Genomic DNA, 27,228 nt, shown 5'->3' with positions numbered 1-27,228 from the left:
GAAACCAAAACAAAACCACCATAAGTTTTTATTTTTCATCATTGCTGTCTGTTGTACGTTTTCTAAAACACAGTTTGAGCTGGTCTGATACACCTTTATTACTTTGAATATTGTTCAAGGAGTGGGGGAAAAAAAAAGTCATATCTGTGCAGATTTTCACCTCACTTGCTGTGGGGCTTCAGAGGTGGAAATCTGGCCTCAATTTTGTACTCAATTAGAAGGTAGTTATGTTTGCTGCCCACCTTATGCCACGTTGTTGCCTACAGGATCCATCTGGATCAACCATGAGGATCAACAATGGTAGGTCAGGGCATCAGCACTGACAAAGCCAGTGTGAAATATGACAACTCAGCTTGCCCCGCATGTTGCCAGCAAGTGCTCTCCAAGTGCTGTTTTTGCTCTAAATCCTTGTCTAACTGAAGTAGTTGAAAGAGTAGAGATTTGTTAGCAGTCATTAACACTGACACTGCTGCCCAGAGAGCTGTGTGCGCCCCATCCTTGGAGGTGCCCAAAGCCAGGCTGGATGGACCCTGGGCAGCCTGAGCTGGTGGGGGGCAGCCAGCCCATGGCAGAGGTTGGAGCTGGGGGAGTTTGGGGTCCGTTCCAACCTAACAATCACCTTATTTCTCTGTGGCCTCCCGAGCATTTGTGAATCAGCATCTTTGCATTATAGAAACAGTTAATTGCAAATTAACTCTTTTCTTTTCCTGAAAAAGTGTTGCTCTTGTGCTGGCATTGAATTGAGCTTTTAAAGTGAGCAGTGGAGATGCGGTTGTTTCATTAACAATGAGTGGCTTGATCCTGCTAAAGTTAAAAGCGCTATGAAAAAAACACCCAGATTTTCTGCATTCCACTTCTTCAACTCGATTTCAGTCTGTCTGGTTGCCTAGTCATGGATGAATTTCAAACTTTTGATTGAAATATGGACAGTATGTGATTTAATCAGTACTTGTTTTATCTGCAATGCTCCGTTTGAACTCTTTGTAGCATGCTGTATCTTGGCATGTTAAGACATGCTTCGAATTTGCCATCTGGTTTTGGAACGGAGTACCTGTTTCTTTTACGGTTGCACTCCATATTCCTCGGGGGGTCTGTTTGTTTGCTTTACAATTTTTTGATTCAGGATTCTGCTAAGGACAGAGCCCTCCTCTGTCCCACTCGGGGAAGCAGCACAAGGGAGGCAAAGAGCCGTGCACAGCCCGATGTGCTAACCTCAAAACCTTTTGAAGTTTGGTTCGGATCTGTATCCAAAAGTTGGGATGCTTTTCTGAAACTCATCCAAACATATCTGAGACTCTTTGGGTTAGGAATTGGGTTGAAACCCATGAGGGTAGGCACTTTTTAGTTTTTAATCCCCTGTCCAGGATTTCTATACTTATATTTTTTTTTAATGCAAAGACCAGTGAAAATCATAATTCCTGTGGAACTTAGTACTTCTCCTCCTGCTCTCAGAAGGACTGAAGATGGTCAGATGTGTGCAGTCACTATGGCTGGGGGTATAGGATGAAGTTATCCTGTTTTCTCTCCATGCTATACCTGGCACCTGAGTCATGGGATGCAGAGATACCCCCCCAGCATAAGTCACCATCTCTTCTCTAGAGATCTACACCTAGCCTTGCTGATATACGAGCCTGCAGGACCCAAACACTGGCCTTGCCAGCATAAATTTAGGTTCTCTTGGCTGCTGATTTACGGTGCCCGGAGCTTGCCCGCTCCTGCCCGGCGCGCCGACCTGCCTGGGGGCTTTAATAAGGTCCTGTGCTGTATACCCTATAAATTACTGCCCAAAAGCTTTGATACAGCACACTGCTTGAGGAGGCAGAGTATCTGAATCCCAACCTTCCCAGTAGGGCCTCGCTTGTTTTTTACCCCTTCAGCCTCAGTTCATCAAAAAGGCAGGAAAAGCCTCTGCGAGCGCTGCCTGCCTGCTCCTTATTCCCCTCCTAATGAATGTGGAAATATCTATGGCAAGGGGAATTTATGGATGAAGGAATTTCAGTTACCATCATTTCATCTCTGCTGTAATAAGGTGGTCTGCGGCTGACAGCCTTGTAAAATACTTTTGGGACGCAAAGCCGCGAAAAACTCCTGGGAAACAGTCTTCTGGGCGAGCCTTTGCTTACATCCAGGGGGAGAAAACAGCCTTTTAACGTCCAGAAGATGTTTATAACATAGAGCAGCTCCTGTTTCCTTACAAGCCTCTTCTCTAAGCAAAACGAAGGCAAACCAAATACTTTATTGAGTGAGCTCTGATGACCGCTTCTTCTTTTTTTTTTTTTTTCTTAAATGAGCAGATCTGTTTAGGGAAAAAAGGGGGGGAAAAAGGTATATGAAAAACACAAACGAACTTCAGATGGCGAGTTTAACCTCCAGTGGTCTCATAGATTAAAAAACATTAAATCTTTTTATCTAAATTCTAATAAAAATCATGTCTGCCATGGTTTTAGTGACTGCTTCCAACTGCACTTAAAAGCTTATTATTTTCAGGTCAGGTAATGTGCACTGTAAAAATTTATGTATATGTGTATATATATTTATTTTTTAAACCATTAAATTAATTCACACTTTCTATAAAAATATACATGAAGCATTTGTGCCTGTCACAATTTCACCTGGAAAAAGCTTCTCATTTAAAACAAGTCAGTGTTTTTCAGATAGCTAACGGAGAAAAGGATTTTCATTGCTTATCAGGTTTGTTACTCATTTATTTTATGGCATTTGCCTCCCTTTGTGCACTGTTATCGGTATTCCATGTTTTAATGTGTTAGCTGAGAAAAATATGTTGGGTTTTTTTGTTTTGTTTTGTTTCAAATCATCTAAAACTAATAAAGTATGGGAAGGAGTGAGGCAGCTTGGCTGTCTTCAAGCAGAAGTGTTCCCAGGCGTGATGCTGAGCTGTTGATTTCACTGGCTGGAAACACCAACCAAACCCTCTGCATCCAAAGGAAAACACAAACATTCCCCAATAAAAGGAAGTTCTGAATGTTTTAAGGGAAATCACTGCAGACTCTGTCGAAACTGAGATGGGCACAACTTGCTGGATGAGTTGAGTGTTGAAGAAATGAAACTTTCAAGTGACCACAACTATTCATTAATTTGGGTTGGATTCATCTGGCAAGGAGGGGAAAACTAGGAAGGCAAATTCAAATTGTTATGCTTCTTTCTGGTGTTTTTTTTTGTTTGTTTTGGTTTGTTGTTTTTTTTTTTGTGGGGGGGGGGGTGATATTTTTTTTTTAATATGTTGAAATACGTTTTGAAATATGATTTATTTTCATTTTTGGTGAAAAAAGATATTTGATCCAAACTTCAGCACTGCTGCCCACTGCCACCCCTGCCACTCCCTACTTTTGTTCTTCCAAAGGAAACCCAAAGCTGAGTATTTCACTTTTCGTTGATCCAAAATAACTTGGGATGTGCCTGAGGTTTCATTTGTTGTTGTTCTGATTTGTTCACTCAGCTGAAAATTAGTTTATTCCTGTGGCTTTGTGGCATGTGGTCTTGGGGCACATAGGGAAGGGGTGATGGAAGAACAGGCTGCAGAAGCTGTGTCCTTCAGGAGCTGCCAGGGGGCAAGCTTGGTGGAACCCTGACACCCTTGGGTGGAGAAGAGAATCAGAGAAACATAGAATCATTAAGGTTGGAAGAGACATCTGAGATTATCTAGTCCAACCATAGGAAGACCATTAAACCCAAACTGCTTATCTTGTCAACCACTGCTGTCCTTACCTGGAAAGGAGATGACTTGGGTTGACTTGACAGTATCCAGTTTTGCTGAATTTCTAGCAATTGGCTTTAACTGTTGCTTACAACTGAATGGACAGGCCCAGTTGCGGGAAGTAGACTTGTTCCTACCCTACTTAAAATGAGAAGTTTTTAATGGCCTTAGCCATGCTGGACAGGGAATTTGCTGTGTATCCACCTGCTTAGTTGTGCGTAATATTTCTTTCCATGGAAACTGAAACAGATGCAAAGAGTTGTGCATTTCTACCAGCAGTGAACAAGAAGCTGTATGCCATGCTTGTGAAAACCTGCACCAGCTAAGACAACCCACTGTTCCACAGCTACTGTGACGATATCATCGCTAGGAAAATATTGCCCATACAATCCATCTTTCATTGTCCCAAACAGATGGAAGTCCGAAGACACAAAATCCAAATAGTGTGGTGGGTGTCACAGGATAGTCCAGCCGAGACTGACAGTGTGCTTTATGGTCTTCACACCGGTGTGAGGCCTGGCATTACCATGTTGCAGGAGAAAGGTTGTCTTTTTTGCTTGCCTGACTCTGGAAGTTTGAACCTTTAGCTTAGCCAGTGTTGCAATGCAGCAGTCAGAGTTTATGGCTTGTGCTGGTTCTGGGAAATCCCAATGGATCATTGCTTTCCTATCCCAAAAGAGAGCACACCATATTACCCACTGAGGGCTGGATCTTGAATTTTGACTTCAGTGAGGAATTCACATTGCTGCTCCATCACCCCAGCTTGTAGTGGTGACATCACATCTCATCACTGGTGATGATGTGATCCAGAAAGCTGTCACATTCAGCCTCTTACTGGTTCAGAAGATCCTGACCAACTTGCATATGTATGAGCCATTCAAGACACACTTCATTTCATGGTGTGACAGCTGTGCATAGACATCCAGAATGTGGTTTGTATTCAGCATCACTGTTGCCACTGCTGAAACACACCACCCACTCCTCACTGTGCTCACAACCACAGTTTGGCCTCCATAATCATTCAGCAGGCTTCAGTGAATGTCATTGGGTGCAATTGTTTCCACATGGAGGAATTCAGTGGCACATTTTTCTTTCACCTGCACTTTCATGTGTCTGGCACCATTCTGTCAGAGTGCCCTTCTGCTGCCATCTGTCACACAGCAGCAAAAGGGAATGGGATATTGGTGGGAAGGTTCAGCCTGTTCTGTTATCCCACCAACATCTGCCTCTGACATCATGGGGCAACATAATAAGATGGAAGGGATTACTTTTGGAGCAACCCTCTCACTTTGTATAGTTGTGAGATTTCCCTTGAACACTGCTTACATGCACTCGACCCCCTTTTTGTGCATCTGTTAGCTAAAATCAGTGCAATGAAGGATGGCAAAGGACTGTGCGAGGCATCAAGTTGTGTTTGACTTCTACTGGTCAGATATAAGCAGTCCAGATTGTTTTATATTTGAAAATACAACATCAGATCTATATGCTATTCAGTATCACATACTCTGCTGATAACTCTGAACATGTCCTGACATCCCCTGGTACACCCAGTGTTGTTAACACAAGAATGTTCCCTGAGGAGCTAAGTGACACTTAGGGTATTCCAGCCTCTCCAAAATGCTCTTGACTGCAGCAAGCCTATCTGTCAGGCTCTGATTGAGGCCATTTTGTGTCTTCCTTAACTCAGAAGGAAGTTTGATGTGGCACAAAAAGTTAGTGGGAATCATGAAAGCGTTAATAGAATGGGATGAAACAACTGTCTCTCTCCAGGAACTGATGACCATTTTGGACACCAGTATTTCCCTCTGTAAACTCAACAATTTTTGCCCTCAATAGAAGTATTTTGCCACCAGAAACAGTGTGTGGGGGGGTGTTGGGGGGGAGTTCTGGCTCTCCATCCTAAGAGCAGCTAACCAACACTTTACATCAAAGCCCTTTCATTCCCCGGCAGGAGGAGTTATAAATGGGCCTCGGTGCAAGCGGCACGGCTCCTGCCTGAGGACCGAGTGTTAGAAGTACCTCATGCTTTCATATGCCACAACATTAATATCAACCATCCTGGAAGTTAAAAGAATATTTATACACGTACGCATCACATTAATAATGCATCAATTGACTGCTCTTATATTTAGAAACTAATATATTAAAACAAATTACCAAGTGACAAAACTTTCTTGACAGGGGATGAAATATATTGGTCTGCTTTATTGTATGTTCTATATATTATTAGAAATCGAGTAAATTCTTCCCATACTGTGACTTTTTAAAATAAAGTCTTCGTGTCTGATTCTCATTTGCGCTCCGGGCTATGTATGCTTCCCTGCAAAGTGGCAATAGGGCAGATAAGAACGAAGTCTTTCAGAGCTGAAGGCCTTAAATCTCCCTATTTGGGATGTACTTGATTGGAGAAAATAACCTTTCGCCCAGTATGTAACTGTGCCGGGGGTGGACGTATCAAGCATAGATTTCAGGGACTCGATACTAAAATTCTGGAAGGTCTTTAGAGTAATCCTTTAATCTGTTTACTGTTAGATACAAGGGAAAATGCTTATTTACAAGAGTAAACATCTACTTCCATTTCAAATAGGGGCTTAATCTGTTTAGGGAAAGGCTTGAGAGGAAATAATTCAAACTACTTTAAAGATTAAGGTTATCTTTTTTTTTTGCCTTCAAAGGAGTTCGCGGGCAACCTTCAGAGGAAGGCGTGTTCGTTCCGTCTGAAAGTGCTTTAAATGCTCCATTATTTGACCCTGTAGCAGCGAGGCTCAATGTGAGATTGGCCAATTTTGGCCCCTTTTGCAGTGATTTTAACTCTGTGATATTATATTCCATTTTTACTTCTGTCTTTCAGTAATTAGGGCATTCTGCAGCAAGCATTAGGGACGCTTTGGAATGGCTTAGTGATTAAATGCTTGGTTTTCTTTTAAGTCTTAATTCAAATACACTTTTGATTAAAACCATCCATCTGACCAGCCTCTCCTAGCAATGAGCATCGATTGATTTCCATGCAGTACCTTCTCACGAGGACAGAACAAATCGACTCCTGGTTGCTGCAGACACATTACCCTGCTGAAAACAGTCATGTCTCTTAATGTTATATCCAAATTTCTGCCTGAATCTGTAATTGTGGAGGTGAAGGGAGTGCTCTCCCATCTCTTGGCTAGCCCCTTGCTTCAAAGCAGTACCCAGCCCCACAGTAGGTCATTAAGGTTAGAAAAGACCACTAAGATCATCCAGTCCAACCATCCACCCATCATGGTGGTTCAGAGTGGAAATCACCTCATCCCAGCCAAAACCACTCAGGTTTTTTGAGAACACAGAGAATATAGATTTTGGCACATCCTCAGTATAGAAAGAGACATCCCAAAAAAGCTCCTCTTGTGCATCCATGTGCTGATGTCAGCAGTTTGCAGCTCTGCTTTGCACAGATGCCAGGTGTGGAGGTGAGATTGGCATGGTGGGAACCAAGAAGTGCATGAACAATTCAGTAAAGAACGCTGTGATTTGTTTGATCAATTTCTTTATAGACATGGCCATCTTTTATTAGGAGGGCCAAAGCTCATTTGATTCTTGCTGAGAGCATTTTGTTCCTCTTTTCCCCCAGAAGAGGACAAGGCCATCAGTCCATGGGAATGCTCTAAGGGCTCTGAAGTCATGTGGAGCTCAGGTGAGCATGACTTACTTCCCAGTTCCCACATTTATGGAAGGCTGCACTGTGCCTGAGAACGACTGCCAGTGTGTTTACTTTCCCATGAAACTTGGATCCGCTAATCCTGTGGTTTTCATTATTTTATTCCTGTTGTTGTTACAGTACGCCTGTAACAAGAGGCAGCAGTTGGAATCCCCAAGAAGCAGCTTGGCTTGGTGTTGTGTGGGTTTACCTGCTCCTCAAGAACAAGTAATGCAGCCAGCAAGTTGAAAGCTAATTTCTTTTTAACTAAGGTTTAATTGAAAGTTATTATTGAGCTGTTAAGGAATCAATGTCCTCCATTATTTATTTACAACTCGCACATTAAAATGCTTAACTAGAGCTCAACCCCATTAAAGCAATCTGCAGCATCAGCATTTTACTCAGTAAGTTTTGCAGCTCTACAATTAGCCTCCCCAGGGAGGCTCAAATGATCCTCCCTTTTCTTTTATTTTAAACACAGACTGTCCCCAAAGTCACACAAAGTCAGTGGTGGCTCTCCTAGCAGGCAGTGAGATGGGATGTCATTCACAGTCACTTGTGGCATTGAGGGGCATGGCCAATGGGCATGGTAGGGGTGGTTTGGTGGTTGAACTTGGTGGTCTTAAAGGTGTTTTCCAACCTTCATGAGTCTATGAGTCCGTGATTCCATGATTCTATGATTCTATAATTCTATGATTCTATGATCTGGGCCTAAAATCAGAGCAGAGCAGTAAGGTACTATTTAAATGTGCAGAATATGGAATATTCACATGTAAGCAAGTAGAATGCCAAGTTTCATTTTGGTTTTGGAGGCCAATAAGAGCAATTACAAGGTGTGTGGTATTATGGAACCTGTCCAGGACTTTTTCCAAGAGGGTTAATGGATGCTTTTTTAAGACATGACCCTGCCCTGTGATTGCTTCCCCACCCGCCCGTACAGCAAAGTGCTCCATCTCTGCATGGTGCCAGCAATGGCACAGGTACAGAGAATTCTCAAAATGTACAGGGAAGGTAGTTCTGGCTTCTGCTCCCATCATCAGAAAACAAGAGACAAGTCCTTGTAAGAGTGTACACTTCAATGCTGCTCTGAATGAGGATGCTCCAATGCTTCCATCTCAACACATGCCTACTCCCAATGGGTTTTGCTCCATAAGAGCTCAGCATAGTGCCATCTGGTCTGCAATCTGGGGACAAAACCCCTGCTTTCCCGTACAGTCTCCGCTAGATGGCTGCGCTCACTGCATGGTCAACATGGAGCAGAGTGCTGGAGCACAGCGGTCAGCGACTGCTCCCTGACTGCTGAGGCACAAAAGTCAAGCACTCTATAAGATGGCCAAATGAAGACTGAGGATTTAATTCCCCATGCCCTCAGGACTATAGACAACAGCCCGATCCCAGCCCTGCCCACTCACCGAGGGCTAAACTGGAGCTTCAAACCTCTCTGTCTCCAAAGTGTTTATTCAGCAGCGGCTGCGGCACAGGAAACCTGTGCTTGGTCCACTTGGGTTTTTCCCAAAAGTTTGACAAAGTGTATTTGTGGCCTTGCATTAGTGGAAGAATTAATCACGCCTGACAGGCCAAGTGCAGCCCTGGTGCGAAAGGGCAGCACTCCAGCGAGGCCAGCGGCTCCTGCCAGCTCTGCCCTCGTGTATCTGAAGCCATTCTTCTCAAACACTAATTTATTTTTTAGGACCCGCTTTGGGTGCGTCCCCTGGGCAGGTTTTCATTTGTTAATGTGACTGGCAGGGTCAAGTGACAGAAATGCAGAAATGATTTTATTTTTCTTTTTCCTGGTGACAGACAGTGGAGAAAGGAAGCCTTTGTCAACACGGAGCTGCCACTCTTTTTGGGTGACACCTTTCTCACCAGGCTGCCAGTGAGGGTGAAAATGGCAGTGATTTGTTTGGTAACTCTTTATGGACATGCTTCTAGTTTCATCAGGCAGCTTTAATTATAACCCGAGTTTATAACCCTAGGTTAGCCCTCAGCTTTACATAGCCTGGGTCATTATGCTGGGAAAAAAAAAAAAAAAGCTCTATTTGCAATGAGAGCTGCTGAATTATTTGAAACTTGTCTTTTTTCTTTTTGGCTATTGGTCAAGGCTTAACAGAGTATGTGCAATGCTGCTAAGGCTCACTTTGGTAATGGGGAGGTCCCCTAATGCTTGGCATGCTGAGTTTCCCAGTGCATGGGTAGGATTTCTGCAGTGAGCTGGCATTGGGGTGGCCTAAAGAACTCATCCCCCCGGCCCATCTCTGAGCTGTCCCTGAAATAAAACCTGCTTCAGAAAGAAGGAAAACCGTCTATACTTCTGGGACTGAGACTCTGCTATTGCATTGGGCACCCATAAAAGCGAGAGATCCCAGGGAAAACATACACCAAGCTCTCTCTTTTTAAATGTCCTCCCTTTAAACATGACTTCCCTTCCCAAACGTCTGTTAAACCCACCTCCCTGACTTTTTTCATCGTGCTCCCAGTCCCTTCTTTCTCCAGAAATAAATCTGAATGTCTCTTGAACTCATTTATACAGCTCGGTTGCCTTCCCCAGACTAACTTGTTCCATATGGCCGTTGCGCTTTGCATGGAGCAGTTCTGCCTGGGTTCCCTTATTTACTTCCAAGATTCTTAATTTTATGAACAATTTCCTAACAATCAGATCAATTAGAATGTGGAAAAGTCCTCCAAGGGAAGTGGTAGGATCCCTGTCATTGGTATAATGCAAATTTAGGCCAGACAAAGCAATTCTGACTGTCCTCTGTGGAACAATCCACCGCTGGCAGCGCGGCTGGGATGGCTGATCTAATAAGGCAGATATTTTCCATCTTTGCATTCCTCGGGCCTGATCCTGTGCCTGGTGACACCAGTGGCAGTGTTGCCCTCTGCTTTTCTCCCCACACATTGCCACTTCCAGCACAAGGGCCATGTGTCACGGGATTACACTGGGGAATTGGGCTCCCTAGAACAGTCATAGCAGCCTCTTCTTCTCTATTCTGTCTTTTTTATTATTCTGAGTAATGCCTGACACATGCTTATTTCATGCCTCATACCAACGTATTTCAACGAAAGGCAAACATAAAGAATGAAACCAATACAGCTTTAATGGATCAAATACCATTCTACTAAAAACCACAATTTTCGAATCAAGGTTTTTATTGAAACAGACTTTCTTTCAGAGCAAAGCATCCTACTGAAACCTCACATTTTTTCAACCTCATGTCCAGCAGTCACTTTTATTTTCCCATCTCAAACAGGTAATTTTCCAATCAGGTCAATTATACCAAATCAATTTACATTTACCAAAAATACATAATTACAAGAATTAGCTCAAGCCTATGTACGTTTTTAATTCTTTCCCTGTTAACACAAACCACATCTATCTGCAAGTAGGAATTCTTCTGGATACCAGTGGAAATGTATTCCAAACAATGCATTCTTATTCAAATTCTTATCCATTTTAATCAAAAAAATCCTGCAATATCCACAACCAGTATCTTGCAGTATCAAGCCAGCCCATCTCATTTTGTTGAAGTCAGGCCACTTTTCCTATCTCTCTCGTTTATATGGAATTAATACAGCATGCATATTGGATGTGACGCCTAATGACTTTGGTACAATAACACCAGCAAGCTATTTTCAGCGTGTGTATCACCAACAGCTGTACTGCTGCTATGCACCAAACCAAGGCATGTTTCATTGAAAGCAGGAGGCAATCACATCTTCATGTTTGAGACTTGCACGTGCAGTTGCATCTTGAACAAGACTGTAACTTTGTAAGCACTCATGGCCACACTAGTATGGGAAACTTATTTGGGACCATCCCCGGGAATGGCTGGGAGCCTGCTCCCAGAGCCCCACCTGCTTGGAGCCCACACGGCGAGGCTGGATCCCTTCCATTCCGGAGATGGGCTTGTTGACAGGCACTAGATCTGCTCTCTGCTTTCCCTTGCCTTGGCCAGAAGACAGCCACTCCTTGGAGCTGCTCGCTACTCTGGCTGCAGCTTCATGAATGAGCTGAAGTCTTACGAAGTGGCAAGGAAGTTGTGTTCTCTGTGGATCTATGCCACACAACGCAACCCCTCAGCTACACACCTTTCTGTGCTTAGAGCTGGAGTTCCAAACATCGCTTCACACGACATCAAAAATCTCACTTAATACTGTCAGCCACTTAACCCTCAACGTTTAGTCTTGCATTTAATGCTGAGCACATCACCAGGGCTGTCCTAGCTGGTGTGGGCCAGGACACCCCAACCCCTCTCCCCATTGCTGCTGCCCATGGTGGCTGGTCCCCAGGCTCAGCAGTGTTCTGCTATTTCAGCAAAATAAGATGCAAGCTTTCTCCTAAATGCTCTATAATTTTATTTTATTAAAATGCTTACAAGGAGAGGGAGGGAGGGCTTTTTGCACCATCCCAAACGGGTGCTAGTAAAATCTTTATATCCTACCAAAGGCTCAGGTACAGCAATTTTCCAAAAGGAAACATATTTTACAGAGGAATTATTTCCTTAAAGAGAATACATTAGATAAAGGATATAAAACTTTATTGTCGCTGTATTTCCTACCCCCTACTTCAGAAAGTCAACTTTCTCAAGCGCTACATGCTGAGGAAGGGAGGGGGGAAGGAGGGAAATAAGGCATTAGTCAGATGGGGGAACTTCTGAGAGCGCTTCGAATAATGTTGCTTGAGAGCAATACCACAGTTTTAAGACCCAGAACCTTAGGAATGGAAATAGATGGGTGAGTTTTGCTAACTCCTTATTTTCTGCTTGTGTTTTTGTTGCTGTTGTTTTAGCACCAGGGCATTTAGAGCCGAGTGAAACAAGCCAGTCCTTTACCGTCACTGCTTTCAGGTTGCTGTGTTTTTGGACACAAGGGCTGACCCACAGCCTGAGTGGAGCTGGGTAGCAATGTTGAAGCCAGGCGGTTGCTGCTGATTAAAACTAGCCAACTTCTTGCTCTGTTTTTCTAGTTTTTATGGGGAAAAATTTGTTTAGGGATATATATTAGCCAAAGAAAGGTTGCACAACGGATTCTGTTCACTTCTTCACACAAAGCTTTAATATTTGATAATGTTATTTAATAAAATCTGTTACAAGGTTCTTAAATAACTCTTTATGACCCTTTTATGATTTATGTCACGACGCATAACCTCGGGTGTATATGTTTTATGTTATTACAGATGTGTAAACTGATATTAATTGTACACATTTTCCCCTGAAGTATAAGAACTTCTTTTTTTTCCTCCTTTTCCCTTGGCTATATAACTAGACATATAATAATTTCTACAGAAGGTAAAGCCGGCACATACAGTAAAAAAATGGATGAAAAATGTTTGCGCAGCTCTGCCTTTCATTTTAAATGAATATAAATGTTCATCTATGTCATAAATTTAAGCTGCAAGTAAATTACTGCCAAGTTCTGAGCCCATCTCATGTTAGAATACTGGAGTAAAATAGAAAACATTTGTTGAATCAGTCTGCTGAAAGCAGCAAGGAAATGATGTAATGTTTGTGAAATATGCAGTTTTGATAAAATCCAATTAGCACTTGGGGCTGCTCGCTCGCAGGCGTGCGGTGCTGCAGCATCACCTCCCTGCCCAGGAAACGCTTCGCATCCCACAGCTTCATTGGGTTTCCTGATACTTCAGCAAACAGGTGAGAAACCCATGGTGCAAATCTGTGCTTCCAAGTGAAAATCCGTTTTCTGAACCTGAAGGATTTTCCAGCCTGAGATCCAGCACTGTGGATGATAACCCCAGCTGAGGAATGGCAGCTTCAAAAAGAAGGGAAATAAAACCGAGATACCTTTCTCTTCAAATGTGATTTACAAAACATTTCAGCATCTGGAACAAGGGACATTAGTTTTGATTATTTCCTTACGATATTTATTCAATTTGTTATACTTAAACTATTATTGTTTTCTATTCTATCTCTCCCTCACTCTGTTCTTCTCTTTCATCCCCATATTTCTGTTCATTTGTCAAGAGCAGCTAAGGAAAAAAGAGTCAGCAGCATGAAAAAGAATCACAACATGTCATCAATGTGGCCTTTTTGTTTTATGGCATTAAATGAACTGCCTTCACAGGCAGAAAAAAAAAAAGAAAGAAAGAAAGAAAGAAAGCAAGTACTTGAAGTTTGCCGTTATAACCAACAAAAGCAAAGTGTGAAAGCAAGCCAGTAATCAGATACTTGGGTAGTGCATTTATCTGAACCTCAGCTAATTGTGGTGTCGTGCCAATGAAGGATTCGCATGTGCATCAAGGACAAGGGGAGATGGTTTCAAACTATAAGAGGGAAGATTTCAACAAGATATAAAGAAGTTTTTACCATAAGGGCACTGAGGCACTGACACAGGTTGTCCAGGGAGGTGTTGGTGCCCCATCCCTGCAGACAGCCAAGGTCAGGCTGGACAGTGCTCTGAGCACTGATGGAGCTGTGGGCGCCCTGGTCACTGCAGGGGGTTGGACCGGATGGCCTTTAACTGTCCCTTCCAACTCAAATGATTCTATCATTCTATTATAAGCTGCCATTTTAACTTCAGCTTATATGAAATGTTCAATTAAAAATGATCCTGAACAAAGGGCACAGGCACAGGCTTCACCTGGAGCTCCTTAAGCTGGTCAGAGCTGCTGGGATTGGAGCTGAGATGGAGGGCCACGAAGATGATCAGGGGGCTGGAGCACCTCCCCTATGAGGACAGGCTGAGGGAGTTGGGTTTGTTCAGCCTGGAGAAGAGAAGGTTGCGGGGTGACCTCACTGCAGCCTTTCAATACCTGAAGGGAACTTACTCCCAGGAGGGGAGTAAACTCTTTGAAAGGGCTGATAATAGCAGGACACGGGGAAATGGTTTTAAGTTAAAAGAAGGAAGATTTAGGTTGGATGTTAGGGGGAAGTTCTTTACTAGGAGAGTGGTTAGGTCCTGGAACAGGCTGCCCAGGGAGGTTGTGGATGCCCCGTCCTTGGAGGTGTTCAAGGCCAGGTTGGACGGGGCCCTGGGCAACCTGATCTAGTAAAGGTGTATGTTTGGTGGCCCTGCCAGGCAGGGGGGTTGGAACTACATGATCCTTGAGGTCCCTTCCAACCCGGGTCATTCTGTGATTCTGTGATTCTGAGATGTTGTCTGGTATTTTCAGTGGTTGGGTTCTTGCTCTCCTCCTTGTTCAAGTGTATCTCTGCTGAGATGTCCCAAGCTGCTCAGTGGCTTTGAGCCCAAAAAACCTCCACAGAGCCCCAGGTTTTTCCCTCTTGGCCTCCAAGGATTATCTATTGACTGCCGGTGCACCTCAGGGTGTGCACCAAGAGGCAGTGGAAGCAGGAACATCTCACTAACAGGGATTTCCTCATCACGCTGAAACAATAATGGATTTTTGGTCTCCCTATCGAAAAAGGAAAATTAACAAATCAGCAAGTTGAACCCCAACTTTAGGGGGAAAAACATCAAAACCAAAGTATGTTACATTGGAGCAACCTGAAACATCTTCTTTGATTCAAATCTCAAGCACTTTGTTTTGCTTTGCTGAGTTATTTAACTCTTTTGTTCCAACTTTCGTCTTTTAATGTAGGTCAGTTTTGAAGTAAACAAATGCTATTTGGAATCAAAAGACTTAAAGGTTTTGCTTGGAAAATGTCTAATGTTTTAGGAAGTTGAAAGTGAAATGTTTTGACATTTTCAGGGGAAAAAAATAAAAGGAAAATCCGTGCTTTCTTCTGGCTGAAATCAATAACTGAATTTGACCTGAATGTGTGAAGTTTGTCATTTCTTCTGATATTCATTTTTTAAAATATGGAGACCTCATGGCTCTGTGCAACCACCTGACAGGAGGCTGTGTGAGGTGGGGTCAGCCTCTGCTCCCAGGGAACAGCCATGGGACGAGAGGGGATGGCCTCACGTTGTGCCAGGGGAGGTTCAGGTTGGCTGTTAGGAACAATTCCTTCTCCACAGAGCGGTGATGCAGTGGCACAGCTGCACAGGAGTGGTGGGGTCACAATCCCCAGTGTCTCCTGCAAAGGAGCTCCACAAAAATGTCCTGCTAAGTCATACATCGCCCAGCACAGGTGCCCTGACCAGCTGCAGGAACGTTCCGGAGGGGTCCCAGAAAGGCAGAAGTGCCATTCCCCAGCTTCCAGCCCTTCAGAAAGTTTACTGTGGAAACTGATCCACCCCTAAAAGTGCCCCTTTGTGGTGGTGTCACCTTAGACAGGGCTGGGTAAAAGGACGAATTACCTGCTGCTGCTGGCTCACGCATTGTCTTCTGAGCGTGAATTAATGGGGTAACCTAACCCCAGCCAGAAAAAAAAGCACACGTCTGTGCTAACATTTGTCATGAGCATTTCCCATGAAGCTGCCGGGTGTTGGCTTTAAGGGCCTTTTAGCACATTATCGGGATATCTGGCTCCTTCCAGGTGCTGAGTGTCTCCTCAGGTTGGATTTGCTCTGCTCACCAGCTAAGAACAGGCAAGAGCTTTAATTACCTCCAGGATGATTTGGCCAGAGCTGCCCCCTCACATTAATTAACACAGGCATTAATTACATGCTGGTAGGAAATAGAAAGCAGGGAAGTGATTCAGCATTGTGCACTGACAGATGTTGGGTGCTGTAGCCTGTGCTCACGAATTTTTCCACGTTTCTCATCATGCTCTGATATTTAGGTTTCACCAAAGGAGGTCAGGAAGTATTAATTGTGCCAGCTGAGACTCACACTGGTAGAGATTACAGCAATCTGTATCCACAGTGACAATAAAAACAGAGGTCCAACCCAATGCCAGTTTGTTCTGTTGGCAATCATTACTACCAATTGCAGCAGCACCCAGCTGAGAGGAATCAGCCTCATGGGACCTGTCTTCTCTGCAGCCTGCAGGGCTTAGTTCAACATTAGTCCAGCATCAGGTTCCCCAGCAGATTAAATGCATTCTTCTCCGGGAAGTCATCTACCTCTGCAAATGTCTAGCACAAAACAGCGTATCAGTTTTATTAAGCAGGATGCTAGGCAATTTAATAGCGTGGTCTAGTTCAGTAGAATCCATCCAGCTTAAGTATTTTTCCATCTTCTACTCAACCTGTTTTATGATTTATCAATTACCTACTTCACATATATCATGGGTTTAAGTTTTTCACTCTATAAATCATATTCCTGGATGAAAAAAAAAAAAAAAAAAAAGTAGTTTTTATGCTATTGAAAAAAAAATGAGGTTGTCTGTCTGCATAAGAATCATAATACCTTCGACAAAATATTCAAGTGATCATTTCCAATGGATGCGATTCAGCAACGAGACAGATTTGCAGGATGTTCAAGAGGTTATGGTGACCTTTCGAGGATAAACTGCATTAAGCATTAATCTTTCATACAAATAAAGCTGTTTTCTATCAATAGGAAATTCTTTTCTTCCTGCCATTCACAACCAGAGATGCACTGCCCTGAACTCAGAGGATGTCGATCTACAATTCCAGAATCAATTCCATCACCCCATAGCACTCCTTGAGCCTTCATTGGCTTTAGCAGTGCTGCAAGCGGTGGAGCAGTTCGTGATCAGATGACTTTCCATCAACTCCGGGAGGTTTGTGGGTGTCTCTCCCAGAGCCTTATTTTGTAAGCACTTACTGAAATGCTGCCTGAAAAAACAAACATGAAGCTTAAATCACTCGTCCAAGTCCCGGGGGGATATTCCCATTCACTTCAACGGGCACTGGCCCAGGCTCTCACTGTGCAGAGCATGGTAACTTCATTGAAATAGGCCCTGTGAAGGCTTTGCCAAATTAAAGTTAAAATTTTGTAATTCTTTTAGTTTAATTGTCCATTGTATCCGATCCTGAGCGACTCCTTCAGACTTCGGAAATAATCAGACCACTGGGTGAAATCCTGGCTTCACCGAGGTCAGTGGCAGAAGCTTCCTTTGGACTTAACAAGGCCACAGGCTCTCCCCACGTCTGCCGTGATGTTATTTATGTTGTGGTTCAATGAGCAGTTGTCAAATGCAGATGCGTAAATGACTCTTAATGAGATCAAGATCCCCACGGTGGTTGGGGTTGGACAAAAATACAGTCTTGTCTGTCTGCGCTCAAGGACAGCAGGTTTAGGAGAAAGATACAGAGTGAATATGAGTAGCCTATGCACTACCTGCTGGTAGAAATCTGGCTCCCATTGACCTTTCCCACTGAAGCCCTTCCACATCACTGATGGTTCCATAGATAATCAACGGAGACCGATGGCTAATCAATGGAGACTGATGGCTAAGGGTTCAGACTGGAGCATGACCGCCAGTGAAAATGGGTTTGATTCAAGGCTTTGAAACAGAAAACAAACCTTTCTGAAAAACAAAATCACCCATTAAAGTTGAGAATAACGTGAAAAATGTTCATCTCGACCCCAGAAATGTACTTTCTTTCCACATTCAGGAAGTGAAACACAAAACGCGATGAAGAGCGTTAGAGGACTTCTCCTCTGCCAGAAAGCGGTTGGTTGCAAATGCCTTCAAATGAAAACAACTCAGAAATTTCAAAAATGTTTGCAAAAAAAGACATTTTCACTTTTCAACCAACTCTGTTATTGATTTTCCAGGCTGAATGAGGAATGCTTGTTGAATTTTATGGAAACTGATAGTGGGACTATATGAAACTGGCCATAAAAGATAACAGATTTTGTTTTAAAGTCAGATAAAAGTTATAGTCCCATGTTATTTGGCATATGAATTTCCTATGATACCAATAAAAATGTTAGTTATAAAGCATTTCCTGAGGAATGGTTGTAACCCCAAATGATCATGGTTATTTGCTGAGGAAAATAGGTTTTATTCTGAACAATAAACCTATGCAGATTTATTAACCTGGGAAGCACACAGCCATTCTGTGTACCAATCCGGTTCGAGCTGATGGAATTAATAACACTGATATAATGAAAAATATCTTTTACACTCCAAAACCATTGCCTGCATAATGTCACATATAAAAGAGTTTACTTAACAGCCCTTTAGCTCTATTTTCCTATTCTTTGCAGAAGTCTTCATTCACAATGGATTGGTTCTATTTAAATGGTGATATTTGCTGTGTATCGTGTTACTGCAGCTCTATTCCCCGCAGATGAATGAAAACCGAGCACGAAATAACAAGAAAAATACTCGAAAGATGAAAATTTGAAACAACCAAAAATGCCTTTCATGCTTTAAAGGTGATAGCAAGTGAAAGTGATGGCTGTGTTTCAGCTGGAGTTCACAATAACGCTTTTGCTCGTAAGTAGCCCCCACCCCCTGGAACTGCACAACAGGAAACAAGTGGGAAGGATGCTGAATGGAGGGTCGAGTGGTGATTGCTTTGCTATCTCATGAAGCCACTGTTTGCTTCCTCTAGGTTTGGATCATGATGCTGATGAGCATTTCGTGCCCCAGTGGTCAGGATGCGGAGCTGGTGGGTGCCTAGATGGGATTGGCATTTTTCCTCTCATTCCTTTGTAAAGTGCCCTCTGAGACCACAGCCCCATCAGACAGACTGATGATACCCAAGTGAATGTGCCTTCCCATTGTCCCTGCCAAGCAGCTCTGCAGCAGCAGGGAAAGCAACAGGACAGCTTCCAGCCTTCCCTCCCTCAGCATTACAGACACACCTGGCACAATGACGCTTGTCAATGGGAGGGAGAGGGTTAATGGAGGAATTTGGTTTTTGTACAAATATCTACATATATAGATAGAGAAAGGGGTGAATGTTCCGGTGAAACGTCGTGTTTTTGTCAAGCCGAACCCAAGTCTACAGGCTGGATATTAAGCCAAACAACATGTTTGCAGGTAATTAGTGTTTATAATCAGTTTGTAAAGCTAAAGTGACTCCAGATCGCTATGTGCTCAAGGAAAAAAGAAAAAATAGAAAGAAAATGTAGAAAAGATTTTTTATTTCTTTGCCTATGCATGCAAATGCCAAATTAACATCTGCATACAATATATGCCTTGGTCAGACTGAAAATATTGTTGTGGTTATGGCCAATTCACTTAAAAGCCTATATGTTTAAAACCTCACATTAGTATGGATGAAATGTTTTCTGTTTCTTTAACTTTTTTAGGGCTTTCTTTCTTTCTTTTTTTTTTTTTTTTTTTTTTAAGTTAAAGTTTCACATTAATGGTACTTATAAACCACAGCTGTTTCACTGTACTATGTAACAATAGTGTTTTGTATCTGAGCAAGTTTGGAAATCTTCATGCTTACTCAATTCTTCCAAAACCAAAAGCAACCCCACTTGTTCCTTGAAATGGAAGAGATATCTGTAGTGTATGCAAAACAATTATATTCCTGACAACTTCTCATAAAGATGATGCTTTGCTATTGCTTTGGAGACGAGATGAATTTCAGTCTTGAGGCCAGATGAGATTTGACAGCGTTGGCTTTGGGACCTGGTTCTGTCATTGCTGTGGTGAGGGGGAGGCTGAGCTGCTGCTTGCCATGCCTTCAAACCTCTGCTGGGACTCAGGTGTGATGGGCAAAGCTTGACTTGGGTCCCCCCAACTGAGAAAAACTCAGTTACAATGGATAAGTGCCCAAAAGTAATGGTGTGGAGGAGCAAAACTCCATCCTGGTCGACTTGACAGGTTAGATGGGGCCCTGGGCAGCCTGATGTGGTGGGAGGCAACGAGCCCATGGCAAGAGTTTGAAATTGGGTGATCTTTAAGATCCCTTCCAACCCAAGACATTCTACTATTCTATGATTCTACTGTGGGTTCAGAACCCCCTTTTTTGACAAGCTTCACCTGCCTCACCAAATCCTCTAGAGAGTATGTCCAAAGTCATGATGCGAGGATTGACCCCAAGAGCCTGGTTTTGTTTGACCAAGGGTTAGGAGCAGCACTTTGCCCTTCAGGGCTGTTTTCATGAAGCTGCTTGCTCTCCTAGACCTGTCTCTCTGGAGCCATGGCCACGTTGATGGCAATGACAAAAGCGGTGCTCCTGAAGGAGGGTGTCTGATTCTCACCTCCGAGCAGATCATGTAGAGCTGTGTTGGTTGTTTTATTTTTCCTCCTCAGCACATTTCATCTCTTTCTTCGAGCCTCCAGTTTTCCGGGAGAGGTTTTGAAGTGGCCTCATTTGTAATCTGACCTCTCTTCATGTCATATTTGCGTCATCGGCTCTGGGGGCCGTGCTAGGATGCTGACAAGTATTTCTAGCTTTAAAATATGACTCTTTGGCAACCCAAAGAAGAAAAAAAAAAAAAAAAAAGACAAATACCCCACTGACTTTGGAGTGTTTCTGCAGAAAAAGGACAGGGCTTGTGGCACAATGCAACTGCCACCAAGAGTGTCCCAAGACCCTGCCCTGCTTTATTCCTGGTGGTAACTGTGAGCCCAATAGCAGTATCAGTTGGCTAGAGAACCCTATGGCAAAAGGAATGTGGACACAGTGCTGGAGTAGAGCAGGGGAAAACATAGCTCTGAAAAAATACATCTTTGCTGTTTTTCCATCAGCTGAGGCTATGTCAGAAACCATCAGCAACACCTGGCGTTAGATCTGGTGCACATGCAAAAAGAAAAGAGATGCATCTTCACGGACTCCATGGGGCTACATAGATTTCTGCAATCATATTATCTGTAAATAAAGAAGAAGCAAAAAAAAAAAAAAAAAAAAAAAGGGCTTACGTAGATTTAGAAGTAATCTCTATGAATCCCCCCCCCAATTAATTCTTCAAGATGCTCTTCAAGAGTTTTGGGTTTTACGTGCGTGTCAGCATCTACAAGGTTGAAACCAAAGGATGTTCCAGCCAGCCCCGAAATGAAAAACCTAAATAAGAAATATTAAAAACAGATCTACTCTAGAGAGGAACTTTGACATCGCCGCAAATCTGAAGAAGAAAGGGAAAACTCTGGCATTGAAATCCAGGATGACATCACTTTCTGAAAACCTGATGCCAAAACAGTGCTATCTCTGGGAGAGCTTCAGTGAAAGCTTTTGTCATCTTTGCCAGGTTAATATAGCTTTGAGATAAAAAGCACTTTCTTATTTATTCTGTGGGATGGGGGGGGCCAGGCAGGGGGGTAAGTTTTCCCCTGGGAAATATTACATTCAGATATGTAGTATCCATTCCAGCAGCAGCAGACTTGCCATCTTTGAGCAAGTCATTGATCTTCCTTCCCCAACGTGTTCCAAAACCCATTGACACACAATGCTTCTGAAAGAAGCCTGGAAACCACAGTGCTCCTTGGTGGCTGCGTAACGCTATACTCGGGACTCAGCAATTTATTTCTTATTTTCTTTTTTTTTTTTTGCTTCAATTTATCATCACCAGCTCTCTGCAAATTGTCAAGAGGAGCCCCTGTCAAAACCCTGACACCACTGCTCTCCTTTTGTTTTTCCCCTGCATCCATCAGTTCAGTGGGGGGTTCCAAAGAGATACAATGAAATGCAAAACCCGGGGAGGAAATCAGCTTTGCTCTGTGCTGCCTGCAGTGTGCGGAGCTCACTCGCTTGCTTTTGTTTCCCCTTTCCGGCAGCAGGGACAGCAGGTAGCTCCTTCCCTCTAAAGCTCCAGGTCATAAACGTCTCTCAGCACCTTCAGGAAATAAAAGCCTTGCATTGGTGAGGCGGATGCCTTGGATACCAAACAAGTGACATAAATATTGCAGCGGTGTGAGGTGTCGATGCTAGCAGGGGGCTGTAGGAACAGAATTACAGCTGCGTGGATTATCACAGGCATCTCTGTGACTGCAGGGGTAGAACATGTGGGGTTGCATGGGTAACACCTCTGGGACTGCATAGGTAGCACACTGGTACTGCCCAGGGAGCACCTTTGGGACTCTCTAGGTAAAACCTCTGGAAATCCCTAGATAAATCATCTAGGACTCCCCAAATGCCACCTTTGGGTTTTACCCCCAGATAACACTTCTTGGCATGCTGCAGTGGATGCTGCTGCCTGCCCCAACCTCCAGCTGCAGATGAACACCAGGTTTGTCTGGGTAGGCAATGCAAACAGCAGGGTTAGGGACACAGACTTGGCATTTCAGGACAATCTGACAGGGCTGTAAAGCTTTGGGTGGAAAAGCCAGCCAAGATTTGTGCCCAACAGAAATCCATTGTCAAAAATCACCACTTTGGGAATGCAGCACTAGGGATGCCAAAGGTGAATCGTTTGAAGCGAGGCAGGAATCCTGCTTGCTGTGGAAAGGAGCAGCACTCACAGGCGGGGTTTGCAACCAGAGCTGGGAAGGAAAGGGGCAGCGTGAGGAAGGGCTGAGCAGTGGGGCCAGGTCCCAGAGCCAGCAGGGAGGGAGCAGACCGCAGTCCATCCCAGCTATCAGCGCCTTTAGCAACACTTGTCTGAGGCACGTCCAGGTTTCATCACCTTCCACGTCCTCGTTCTCTCCCTGCCAGATATATTTGCTGTTAATTAAGACAATTGGAAAGAGACCGGATGACTGTCAGAGCAGATGCACTGGGATAGCTCCCAGCATTGAAGGCATCTACTGCAACATGTCATTCCCTTCATTCAGGTCTCTTCTTGATCACCCATTTAGGTCTGGATCATTACTGGGCATCCTGCTCTCCCAGGTCCCTCTGGCCCCATTGGGATGGGTGCCCAAAGGGCTGTTTGGGAGGAGACTCTATGAAGTGCCTGAGCAATCTGGGAATCAGTGTCCCATTTGCAAAAGGGTCTTATGCAATAATGGGAAAGTTTATAAATGTGCAGCTGATGGTTTGGTTTGTAACTTCTGCTGAGAGCCAGGCGGAGCGGGGCGCGTATTCTGTGTGTCCTTCTACATTCGCTCCCATAGGAGGATGGGGATCCGGTTACAAAGACCTCAAAACATTTGAACCAGTTGAAGTCGGATGATTGTATATAGGCTGTTCTTAAACATAACCAACATTTACTGAAAGCTGACCCTGCGTGAGAGCCGGCGCTTCGGCCAGCCTGGTCCCCAGTGGTGCTGCTCAAGCAGGTGTTGGTGACCCTGCAGAACGAGTTATGGATGGGGACGTGCTTGCAGCACCCTGCAGCCCAGGCTGCAGGGGGAAGGTGAGCGGCAAAGCCACAGTGAGGTCAGAACTGGAAAACACCCATACTGGAAATTCATATTCTGAATGTGTGCCCCATCTTTGTGAGCACTGTGGTGACATGGTGCACGGCACTGTGCAAGTGGAAGCAGCCATGACCCGTGCTCTTGCCAAACACCTGCAAGCCCTTTCCAACAGCACCATTCACTTTGGTTTTACATCTTTCTTAGTGTGTCACAAAGAAAATAAACACACGCTCCTCCAATGAGCCTCCTAGAATGAGATCCATAATGTTCCTCATTCTCCTCCGCGCTCCCCAGAGAAACAGAGCTAAAGATAGACGGCTCAGGTAGAGCTGATGGAAACAGTTTGAAGCTAATTTTTTCCCATCAGAAAATGTCACCTCATCAAAATTGACATGTTCCGAGGGATGGTATTGATTTTGACAAAATCTTCAGTGGAGAAATGTCAGAACGGATTGTTTCCACCCTCTTGCTTTGTCGTCATACATTCAGAAAGTTCCACTCTGATCAAGTTCAATTTTCTCTGGGCTGTGTCAGCCTGCCCGCTGCAGAAAGGAATCTGCTGTGAGCCCGAATGGCAGCGATCAGTGCAGCACTGCCCATTTTTGCTTTGGGATGAGCCAGGGACTTTTACTCCCAGCCTTTCTCTACCATTGGGGTGGGGAACCAGCCAGGTGTGTGAGGCATGCAGTGATAATGCTGGGGGCTCCCTGCTGGCCCCAAAATGCAGAGCAGCACGTTCCTGCCAGCAGCCTTCCTCGCAGGAATCCCAGCACCTTCTGGTCCCATTGCCCCTGCAGTTCACCTCTCACCACCCGTGGCCGCATCGGCCCCATTTCCCTCCATATGAATCTGGGAGCCGGGTGACAGCAACGTTCCCACCATGTGCTCAGAGCAGGGTTTGAGCCCCAAACACCCTGGACGTGCCCAGCTCCAATAAATCCTCAGAGCAACAGTAATTATTATCAGTGCCATTTTCAGCATGAGCAAAACAATCTATTTATCCTTATTCTCTCAGAACAGAGCGATCCTCTCCAGCTGGAGCTGATTTTCCTCTCTCTTCACACCACTTTTTTTTTTTGCTCTCTTTCTGCTGTCAGCCTTCAGGAAGAGCTTGTTGTGGCAAATTTCACCCCCAGTAATATATTGCCCCTTACGTTTCTAACAGGATTTCCAATGGGCTGATGTCCACAGCACCTGCTGCTATCGGTACCATCGCGGTGGTGGCCACAGACAACACTGGGCAGAGGGTCTGAACCCCCTCTCATCCAGCAAAGCACAAGAAAACACAAGACAGCCACAGGTTTTCACCCTAAGTCTGTGCTGAAAAGCAAACTGTGTGGGTTTGTTTGGATGGGGAGCACTGCCTGCTCATCCATGCCTGGGAAAGTGAACACTTCCTCGCAGCTCAAAAATATTCCTTTTATGTATTTGCTGAACAATAGGGTCTCCCTCTGGTGGCAAATCCAGCCCGAGGTGTGCTGACATGGCAGCGGGTGTGTGGGACAGCCAGCTGGCACCGGGCAGCACCAAAGGGACTCACTGGATTTTCATCAGTGCCGGGTAGTGCTGAGCTGGGATCCCTGCACGCATCCCAAAAGGATGCTCAGCCCCTTACGTTTCTGGTGGAGAGGTGGAGGTGAGGGGCACCAGGGGTTGGTGTGGGATGGGATGGGATGAGTGCTAGGGATGTAAAGGGTTCCTTCTGCCTTCCAGAGCTACAAAGACAGGACTCAGTTTCCCCTCTTCCCTGCATGCTGAGTTTGATCTTTAGGGGGTTCTGCCTATTGATTTTTTCAGCCTGCCACATGCTCAAATGCAGATTTAAGCAGAAATATACAGACTAGAGAGATATAGCACCTGTCCTGGGTAACTATTAAGGCATGGCAGCACTCTCACCCACCTAAAGTCACCTCTTTCCCTTCCCCTGCTTTTTACCCTGGCTGAAAGCTTCGAAGCAACAGAGGCAAAACTAAATATTGCCGCCCCGAGGCTGAAGGCAAAGCAACTTCCCGGGGTGGGATGCCGAGCTTGGCATGGTTCTGCCTTCCTCCCACAAAGACACCCTCTCTGCAGAAAGCCCGGGTGTGTGTTCTCCTGCCAGGATATTTCCTCCCTGCCCCAGCGGAGGACCTTCCCCTTCTGAAGACAATGAAGGGCCCCACGCCAATGGTAGCGGCTGGAGGAGCCGGGGAACACAAAAGCCCAGCAGAGCCAGACAGATTGGGGGGGGGAAGACACACGCACCCCGATGTGTGGGCTGCCCCAAAGCATCCATTGTCACCCCCACTTGTCACCTGCCATTCATGCTGCAACCGGGGAAAGATGCCATAGTGGTCACTCTTGTTTTTAATTATTATTATTTATTTATTAAGGCTTGTTATTATAAAAATATATCACAAAAAGTTGTGGCTTATTTGTCCATTTACACTCTGGCTGTTGGTTCCTTTCTGGGGCTGTGACAGGACCTGGGATGAGGCCGGCGATCCTTGTGGGACAGTGCGGAGAGAGGAAAAATGAAAGCGGGAGGGGGGGAGAAGTAAAACAGAAAGACACAATAAAGAAGGAGGACTGAGTCTCTTCTGTCACCCCTCCGCGATCCGATGGAGGTAATGTGTCCCCAGGAGTGTCCCCGCCGCGTCCCTCGGTTCAGGGACTGCCGTGGGAGGACGTCACCGCTGGCCGGTCTCCTCGTCCCTCGGAGGCAGTGGCACTCGGGTGACAGTTGGGTGGCACTTCGGGTTCAAGTCACTGTTTGGAGGTGTGTGTTCTAAGAGAACGTGCCCGGTGTGCGGCTCTATGAGGAGGAGGCTGGGATCGAAAGTCCGTGGATGGGGCTGAGAGGATCCGAGGACTTCCCTACGGGGCTGCCGGCTTTTCTGTCCGTGACTGCAGAAGGAGGAGAGGGGAAAAAAAGAAAGACAGCAGCAGAGCGGTGGGTGGGCAACCTCCAACCCTCCCGGGGACACAGAGAACGAAGATCCCGTCGAGTCCCGCAAGCAATAGTGATGATAGTAGGGATCGCGATCGTGACGAATCCCCTTTGCCAAAGGGGGGGAAAGAAAAGGAGGGGGAAAGGGCAGGGAACGGGGTCGAAGAGGGGAGGGAGAGAGGGGTTGTTCTGCAGCCCATATCTGCTGTGGTACAGCTGTGGCACAGCGTCGGGTGCGGGTCGGACCCCGCACATCCCCCGCGTATCCCACGCACGGGGCAGGGGATGCGAAACGTCCCAGCGCTTCTGTGCTGAGCAAAGAAACGGGGAGAATTTCTAGCGAAACAACGGAAAAGGTCTGAAACCGACAGACAAAATACCCGACTGATTTTTTCTCTTTCCCCCTTCTTTTATTCCCCTGCCCTTTCCCCCCCATCCCCACCCCCCGTCCGCCCGCAGCACCGAGCAGATCCCCGCACCCGCAGCGAGAGCAGCCGAGCCCGGAGCAGCGCTGCCCCGAAGCACCGCCGGTACCGGGTTGGGCCAGAGAGCCGAGCTCTGAGACGGGAAAAGGGGAAGAATATAGAAAACAACCACAAGAAAATGAAAGAGATTTCGTGGGCCTTTCGGCACAGACAGCTTAAGGACTGGCAAGTCAGAACATTCAACCTCCTTGTCGCTTAAAATGCGGGGAGAATAATCCGAAAACTATATTAAAAGCGTGCTTAATTCGTTTCCTTTCCCTTCACTTTCTACATCCCCCCCCCCCCCCCCCCCCCTTTCTTCATTCCTCCTCTTTCTTTTTCCTTCCCTTTCTCCTTTTTTCTCTCTTTTTTCCCCCTTCCTTTCATTCTGTTCTTTCTCTTCTCCTATCTTAAAACGTATAAATACGTTTACAACGATCCTTTTCCACCCACTGATATTAGCATTAACT

The 27,228-nt window shown here is 45.0% G+C and overlaps 1 protein-coding gene across 1 annotated transcript in view; it reads left to right on the top strand.

Annotated features, from left to right (window-relative positions):
• Nucleotides 1–284: 284 nt before the first annotated feature.
• LOC107310717 (protein PXR1-like) overlaps nt 285–27,228 on the top strand; it is a gene marked incomplete at its 3' end in the record, with an annotated part of 31,219 nt that continues 4,275 nt past the window's right edge. Inside the window, exon 1 of the mRNA XM_015856601.1 lies at nt 285–300. Within this exon, the coding sequence (XP_015712087.1) occupies nt 285–300 (16 nt within the window). The remainder of the gene's footprint in view (nt 301–27,228) is intronic.

The sequence above is a fragment of the Coturnix japonica genome, chromosome 3, assembly GCF_001577835.2.
Source record: "Coturnix japonica isolate 7356 chromosome 3, Coturnix japonica 2.1, whole genome shotgun sequence".
Classification (NCBI taxonomy): Eukaryota; Metazoa; Chordata; class Aves; order Galliformes; family Phasianidae; genus Coturnix; species Coturnix japonica.
The sequence above is the reverse complement of the archived record's forward strand: the minus strand, read 5'-3'. Positions and strand labels throughout refer to the sequence as shown.